Below are 8,639 nucleotides of genomic sequence, written 5' to 3' on the forward strand. Positions count from 1 at the left end.
CGTCATATCTGGCACTAACTCAAGATGTACAGCTCGTACAGCTGCACATGTAAACAGCATAATGTACACCTTGTGTCCTTGGTCATTGTTGCCGTTAACATACAACGGCCCAGCGAAATCCACTCCGGTTGTCTCGAAAGGCCTCGTAGTCATTATTCGCTTGGTTGGTAGTACTGTCCATGGCTCAGAAGCACTTTTGCCATGGAGACGCTGACAAATCACACACTTGCGCAGGATTGTCTTAATTACTTGCCTCGCCTGAATGACCCAAAAACGATTTCGAAGCTGTGCTAGAACGGCGTTTACGCCACCATGAAAAGTTGATTGATGAGCTTCTAATATCAGCAGCACACTTAAATGAGACCTCTTCGGCAAAATTATGGGATCTCGTTTTGAAAAGCTCTGCTCATACTTAGGAAAACGACTATTTAACCGCAGTATACCATCTGTCAGATAGGGGTTTAACGACGATATTTTTGATGAGTGATTAACTTGTTGTCCGTTCGATAATATTTCGTACTCCTTGCTGTAAAAATTTCGCTGCGTGTGTTCGATCCAGTACATCTCGGCTTTTTGTAGTTCTTCAAACGTTATTTCATCGACTTCACAATATTGTATACACTTTCGATTGCTTAACTGTTGGTTTGTCGACTTTCTCTTAGAACGTTTTACAAAACGAAATGCGTATGCAGTTACNGTTTTACAAAACGTGCATTTAATCTTAAAAGCTTTTTCAGACTGCTATAATTTTCAATGGTAGTAATTGGTGCAATTACTAGCTTATTTCGCTCGATGTGATTGGCAGTATTCAAAACTGATGATCTATGAATTTCAAGCTTCGCTGGCCAGTTTTCTTCATTTTCTCGAAGCCAGCTTGGCCCGAACTTCCAAATATTGGACTCAAGCAGATTTTTCGCCTTTATACCTCTGGTTAGCAAATCCGCTGGATTAAGCTTGCCGGAACAATGATGCCAATCATATATGTTCGACATTTGGTTAATTTCTGCTACTCTTGCCTTTATATACGGTTTAGGTTTTCGCCCACAGCCATTTATCCAGTTTAATGCAATACTTGAATCCGTCCACAAATAAACTGCGGATATTTTAACGCACAAGCTTTTTACAAGGGTTTCTTTCAATCTTGCTGCCATCAAAGCTGCTGTTAACTCCAATTTAGGTAACGTTAATTCTACTTCCTTATTATTTTCGGAAATTGGGCTTACTCGATTTTTTGAGCACACAATATTAGTGAGAATTCGTCCGGTTGGCATTATTTGTCGACAATAAGCCACTGCTCCATACGCCTTCGGGCTCGCATCAGAAAAGATGTGCAATTCCAATATCGATTCACTGCCTGCTGACAAACATCGATCAACACAGAAAGTTTCTAGTAATGCAAGCTCTTCTTGCCACTGTGAAAATGCACTCTGAGTTTCGCCATCCATTATGACATCCCATTCTTTCTTTTGACGCCAAACTTCTTGCAGTCGAATTTTTATTCTAACCGTGAATGGGCCCAATAGCCCCAACGGGTCGTAAATTTTGGCCATTGCTTTTAAAACGTTACGTTTTGTAGCTCGTAGTGTTTGGATATAATCATTACAAGATTTTACATCTACGGAAATTTTGTCGTTTACTGTGCACCATGCCAACCCAAGAATTTTTTGCTCTGCTATGCCTACTTCCTCTGTAGAAAGCTCTCGCCTTACGTCCACGTCGTTAGAGTTCCATTTCCTTAAGTTAAATTTCGCAGCTTCCATCACGGTTTGAGCTTGTTTAGCAACATGCATTGCTGCTTCTTTGCTTGGTCCGCTGAATATAAAATCGTCTACGTAAACGACGCTTTGAGTTTTTCACACAGCACGCTATGACTTTTTAAGCTTTCATCCAAATGATTACGTATAGTGCTAGCTAATAGGAAAGGGCTGGGTGTTATGCCAAATGTAACCCTAGTCATACGATAGATTGCCAGATCTGGCTTATGTTGATCTGCGCTTGGACATGACTTGTACCATAAAAAACGATGGGTATCTCTGTCGGCTTCATCCAGTAAAATCTGAAGGAATGCTTTCTCTATATCGCCCACCACAGCGATACGTTTGCCCTAAAGCGTAGTAGCATTGTGAGTAAGTCGGCAATGAGATTAGAACCTTCGCTAAGGTGATCATTCAGCGAAGTATGGCCGGATTCGCTCGAAGACGCATCGAAAACGATTCTCACTTTCGTTGTGCTTTTATTTTCTTTATAAACAGGTTTATGCGGCATGTAATAAATCGGCCTAGGAGACTCGATATTGGGCACAATTTCAGCAATTCCGTTGTCAATGAGGCTCTTAACCTCTTTGTCGTATTCTATAATTGTTGATTGATCTTTTAGCATTTTCGTTGTCAGGGACTGTAATCGACGCACAGCTATTTGGTAATTATCCCGTAGATCTTCGCTCTTAAGCTTCCACGGTAATTTAACAGAATATCGACCGTCAGCTTTCCGAGCTAGCGCCACTGAAGTTTCTTCGTATTCGATACTACGATCGCCTGTATTCAAATTGTTTTGTCATTATATTGGCTTTGCAATAGGATCTGAACGCACTCATATTTAGTGGGTAATTTGTTTTTATTTTTGTCGCCAAAGCCGGTAATTGTAGTTTCTTCAACTCCACACGGTTTTAATTTCAGCATTTTTGCTACCTTTTCATGCACAAATGTACGTTGACTGCCGTTGTCCATCACTATTCTTGATAACACCCTTTTTGTATTACTCTCGCTACTTATGATGGCTTTCGCTGTTTGCAGTAAGTACTCCGAATGACCTTCGCTCGCTAGTGTGCTTAATGCAGCCGCTTTTTTGCTGTTGTCGCTCATCTCTTTTTCAATACCTTCTGCTGCGTTTGGGTAATGATTCCTCTGCTCCCCCTCAGGCCCCTTCTCACGTCGTTCACACATCGTCGTTAGGTGTCTACCTGCGCAGTTTTTACATTTAACCCAATGTGCTTTGCAAAATTTTGATGTGTGGTTTTTCTTCGTACAACAAAAACATCGTCCCTCCTTTTGCAATACCTTCTTCTTGTCGGCAAGGCTAATTGTGCTTCTACAATTCTGTACGTTATGATTGGCTTTGTTACAAAATATGCATTTCTCGCTCGCTGTTATGGAAACTAAGCCGGTAGCTGTTCCTTGCTTTGTTTTGTTGGTAGTTTTAATCTCGCTTTTTTCGGAACTTCTGATAACTGTGCTTTCTCTATGGCTTCAATTTCTCTTTTCATATATTGGAGAATCGCTTTAAGTTGGTCGTCTTCTATGTCTCGCGTCGTGCTATTTAAAGTCGAAATCGCTGTTGTCTTTGTTTCAGGCAATCGAAAAAATTGTATTCTCATTTGCTTAGGTAAGCATTTAAGAATAACGGATTTTACGGTGATCGTGTATTGAGCTGGGGTGACCTTCAACGCGGACAATGTTCGAGTAGTTGACATCACCTGATTGTATAATGAGCGTAAGCCCTGCACGTCGCTGGTAGTTTGTACTGGCTCTAAATTAAGAAGCTTTTCTACGTATTTCTCGATTATCTTTTCGGTATTTCCGTACTCATCTTGTAGCAGTGCTATGGCTTCAGAGTAACATTCCTCTGTGGGAGTGAATCCTTGAATCGTTGATGAAGCCCTGTCAACCAATGCTTCGCTCAAAAAGTTAAACTTTGCTGCTGATGAAAGAAGGGGGTTATCATGCACTGTTGGCTTGAATTGCTCCCAGAAGGGCAACCATTTTTCGAAGCTTCCGTCGAATTTTTTCAGCTCAAGAGATTTGAGCTTAACTCCATGAGACGATTGCTCACCAGCGCCATTGGTGGACGTATTCATAGTATGCTCAAGTCGGCCTGCTAAACTCTTTTCGCGCGATTGCAACTTTGCAAAAATTGTGATCGCCTCGTCGTCATAGTCTAGCACTGACTCGCATTCCTTCTCCATATCCTCCTGTTTTATTATTTTTCTCACGGCTACGTCCGCCTTTTTTAAATTTTCATGCCCATTCCTTAACCCGTGCAAGAGAGTCCCCACGTTTTCAAGCAAGGTTTGTTTTTCACTTAATTTGGAAAAGTCTGTGTTTTCCAAGTACTCAGTACCTTTGATTAATAAGCTTTGTTAGCTGACCACGACAAGTAGCCCGATGGACCGATTCCATTTTTCACCTTACAATGGCACTTCAATATTCGTTACCACGGTTGCTCGTGTTTTATGTAAATTTATTGTTTTAAAGAATATCGTCTTTGTTTTTCCTAGAGCTCACTATAAAATGCACACCCGGTATAGTTTACTGAAATTCGCTATTTTAAACTAATTGCCCGCTCCCGATTTCGGCACCATGTGTAAAATTAAAAGCCCGGATCCGAATAAAGTACCAAAGATGCGGTTATAGTGGCGTTTAATAGTGAACTAAACTCTTAAGACTAATTACAATTATGTTATACCTAGTAAGGCTGTGTCTTATATCGTGTTAGGTGAGAGTGAGTAAGTTAAATGTAAATGAAATGTGTTTGTGTTAGTGTATGTATGTTAATCTCGTATTTTGTGATTTTCTACATAGGGACGCACCAGATACAGTGTACTATAAAACCTCGAGTGTCAGAATTTTAAAAAAGGAGTGACGCCACTTTGACTCTTCATAACTTCTTTTCTATTGCAAGCACATACTTTTAACGGGCTGCATTCGACTTTCTTCTCCAAATACTACCAAACATTCTACGCACCAAATTTTGCAACGTAAAAATAAAAAAATAATAGGAGAGTCACTTTTACTTGTGAGAATTTCCCAATTTTATTTCTGAATTATATGCATATTTGGCTAGAAAATATACAAGGTGGTCCTTTTTTGTATGTACATAATCTGCACAACATATGTAACGTGATTTTTGTTAATAAACCAGCGAAACTTATGTGTCCGAATAAAAACTGACGAGTCATGTGAAAGTTCGACCTAGTTGAGAATTGCCCACATAATAAAATTGTAACAGGCCGATGTCTGTACATTATAGATTTTAAAGAAAAAGTAATATTGGGGTCTTTATTAGAGAAACAGAAGCCAAATCAACAATTTTAAAATTTTTTTTCTGTATATACGTCTGTCTGTCTGTATCAAGGTTCGAAAATATTCACTCACCTTCGTACGCGACAGAGAACGTGAACGTATCAAATATTCTCTATTGATTCTCCTTCGCGAACGAGAAGCATAAAACAAGTCCAGATCGTTCGCCTTCGCGACTGCTGTCGTTCTCGTTCATAAGCAGTGTGACCGTTTTGATCCAAGTGAATCAAAAGTGATACATTTTTCGATGCATTTTTGAGGGATACTTTTTTAAATTTTGATACTTTTCCAATAGTGTAAAAAAATTCCCGTAGAAGTCGAAAAACTGGTCAAAGATGTTTACAATTTCTTCGCAAATAGTGCTGAAAGGGTGGACGAATTTGCCAAGTATCAAAACTACGTTGGTGTTAAAAATCATAAAACTTACTGTCCCAGTGAAGCGCGTTGCAATCATTTTTCATATCTTGCTTCGATGACGGCGTGAACTAAGCGCCAGCTATTGCCGAAAAAATTGATTCCGAACCAATAAAAATTTATTTTTTAATTTTGTCAAATGTTTTCGATATTATCAATCGACTCAACATAGAATTTCAAAGTGAATTACCCAACAACAATATATATATATATATATAACAATTTTGAAAGTAACTTTTTAAATTCGATAATAAAGTAGATTGCGTTGAAGACATAGCAGCTAAAATATGCTTCAAATAACTTTTTATGTTTCGAACTAGCTTCTTTTATTTTTAACTTGTTATGTTTGCCGCACAGCTCTGCGGCTGCAGAGTGCATATTCTCAGATCGGAATTTGATCAAAACAAATAGAACAAATCGCTCCACTTTGCCAATGGTGGAATGCATAATGTTTTCGAAATGTCTTAAAAATGATTAAAAAATTTGTGTTTAAGGGATTTGCGCTCCCTTAAAAAGTACCAATCTCGTGAATCCCGTAAATCCCTAATTACATCCCTGCAGCTTCCACTATAAGCATCCCTGCGGTAGTTGGAAGTCCGCAAATCGCAAGGGAATTGTTTCCCATAGGCGCACTGGAATCCCCTTCCAGTGTTGCCTATAAAAGGAAATTGCAACCGTACCACAGTCTTTTTTACGCGGGATTTTATACCTCATCGTGGGATTTCACCAGCAAGCGTAACATCCTAAACCGTATCATATTCTATTTCATATCCCCATTGAGATTTGCCTCTTAACTTGCGATGTACTTTGTTTATATACTACCATAATTGCTCTTCAACTATTTTTTAATATTTCATTTTATATACTTCACGTTTGCGCTAAATAAGAAATGAATTCATTACCATTGTTAATTAGTACATAAGCTACGCAAAGTTGAATTAAAACTTTAATTTGAAAAACTACATCGCAATCTCGTAATTTCTTAACATGGTCCTTCGAACCGGATTTGAAACAGTGGCAACGCAACCATTCGGACAGTTGAAATTACGCTGCTCAACACTGAGCCGCAGCTGTCATTTTCTCATATTTCTCTCATTTCCACACATTCAATTGCAATCTTTCAGCGAATCGGCAACAGCAAAAACAGCGAACAACTAAATTTTCAATCGCTGCAACGCGGGACTTTAAAACACGATTTAAGTGCTAGAGTATTAACTTTAAAATTGTGCTAAGTGCTTAGCCTAAAATCACGGCAAGTTTCATTTATCCCCAAGTGCACCTCCCCAAGTGTTTCTCGATCAGCGAAAAGTGTCGCGAAAAGACATAATTTAGTTTCGTGAAGGTCTTGCGGCACTGATTTCCACACTTTGATGATTGGAGCCCTACGAGGGTTCCGTTTTCTCTCACCATCCAGTGACATGCGCCAACGCGGGTCCAGTTTGCACACAATTCGGTGACTTGTGCCCAACGCGGAATCCGTTTGCATCGCACGCCAAGTTAGCAGGCGCCCACCGTTGAACTTATACAAAGCCACAAGCGCCCACCGCTGAATTTTTGAACAAAAACAAAAAAAATTTAGAAGTAGGAGTAAGTTGCATGCAAAACATATGTACATTTATACCTAGGGAAACATTTATATACATATAAACATACACTTCATAAAATTTTCATAAAATTGCATATAAACGGAAAAACTATAAAAAAATATATATACGCAGTTATATATGTACATACATAGTTCTACTCGCTACTTTGCATAAAATTTTCACTCGTTTCTCTACCTTCGATACATACGTACCTACGCATATATACATATGTACATGCGTCTGTATGCATGGTTGCTCGTTTCCAGCATCTCTATTCCAACTTCAAAATATTTGCTCTACTGCCCAGTGTTGCCGCCGCTCAAAGAACTTCCTAACCAAGATTAGACGAAAAAGTTACCAAATGTAAGGCAAAATAACCAATTTTTTTTATTAGATTAACAATTCAGGTCATCACAAATTATTTTATATAGTACGTATAGACAAATTATACAAACCAAAGAAAATCAATTTTTATTTGCGTTTTTGAAAAGTAAATCCTTTTAAGGCTGAAAATAAATGAATAAATAAATACAAATATGTATGTTAATATCTTCGTAAACACTTCCAGACTCTAAATAACGTTTTTAAATAATAAGTACATAGGTATAAAGTTTCCTACTTCTTTGTAAGAATCAATAAAATACCTAATCAGCCTGAACCGCGTATACTATGGTAAATAAATTTTACAAAAGCGCAAAAAACCGATTTTTTCAAAACTGTGGAATGGTATTTCCCTTGAACCTACTTGCTATAAGATTATTATCATTAATCTTAACTTAAACTAATAAAGTAAGCAGTAATGGAAAAATAATAACCAAATCACTTTTTTATTGTACATACATGACGCGGTATTGGATTCCGCATATACGAGGTATTTATGTATAGTACATATACATATCTGAGTATGTATTCATTTGAAGTAGTCTTTAGCCGACCATGTATATATTATGTATTCTGTATATTATAAAATAAATACATGCATACGTAAGTAATATTAATACAATTGTTCCAAATATTCTCACTTGGTTTCATTGCTGTGGCTGCCACCGCTGCTGCTACTCTCCTCAACCTCGACAGGTGTAGCTGGTCTATGTCTTATAACGAACCTAATTTAAAAGTTTTTCGGAAATACATATTATGCAAAATAAAACCAAAATTGTGTATTTTTTGCTCACTTATCTATAGCATTGAGCCCGTATAAATTAACTTGAAACACCAATTTTGCGCGGAATTCTAATAATTTTTCGCGGCTTTTTAATGACTCTCGTATTATTCAAATGTCATTTCAGGTACATACTGTGTAGGTGTGTGCAAAGAACATAGAAATGGTGTAACTGCCGGGCCTTTTGAAAAACTTGGCGATTAATTCACCGCGATCTATTAATGACACGAACCGATAGTTGCACCCTAGAACTTTTACATGTTCTTTTGCAAATGTAAACAAATGATTATTATCGGAATAAGTCGAATCTTGAATTGCCATTTTAGTAGAAATAAGTTTAGTTAAATAACCATATTGAGTAGAATAAATGTATTTGTTTATACTATTTTTCAAAGATTTAAT

General features: G+C 37.8%; 2 protein-coding genes across 2 annotated transcripts in view; both read right to left on the minus strand.

Annotated features, from left to right (window-relative positions):
• Window positions 1-1,760, minus strand: part of LOC108365708 (uncharacterized) — an 11,742-nt gene extending 9,982 nt beyond the window's left edge. The window contains exon 1 of the mRNA XM_017619831.1: window positions 926-1,760. Within this exon, the coding sequence (XP_017475320.1) occupies window positions 926-1,760 (835 nt within the window). The remainder of the gene's footprint in view (window positions 1-925) is intronic.
• Window positions 1,761-3,154: 1,394 nt separating this feature from the next.
• LOC108365709 (uncharacterized) lies at window positions 3,155-3,961 on the minus strand. The gene has a single exon (XM_017619832.1). The coding sequence runs from the start codon at window positions 3,959-3,961 to the stop codon at window positions 3,155-3,157; it is 807 nt and encodes a 268-aa protein (XP_017475321.1).
• Between the last annotated feature and the right edge of the window lie 4,678 nt (window positions 3,962-8,639).

The sequence above is a fragment of the Rhagoletis zephyria genome, unplaced genomic scaffold, assembly GCF_001687245.7.
Source record: "Rhagoletis zephyria isolate East Lansing unplaced genomic scaffold, Rhagoletis_zephyria_1.1 Rzeph_scaffold_01969, whole genome shotgun sequence".
In the NCBI taxonomy this organism is placed as follows: domain Eukaryota; kingdom Metazoa; phylum Arthropoda; class Insecta; order Diptera; family Tephritidae; genus Rhagoletis; species Rhagoletis zephyria.

What these genes read in the sequence shown, in the direction of transcription:
- LOC108365709 (XM_017619832.1), bottom strand. Translation starts at nt 3,961, where the DNA reads ATGGAGAAGGAATGCGAGTCAGTGCTAGACTATGACGACGAGGCGATC.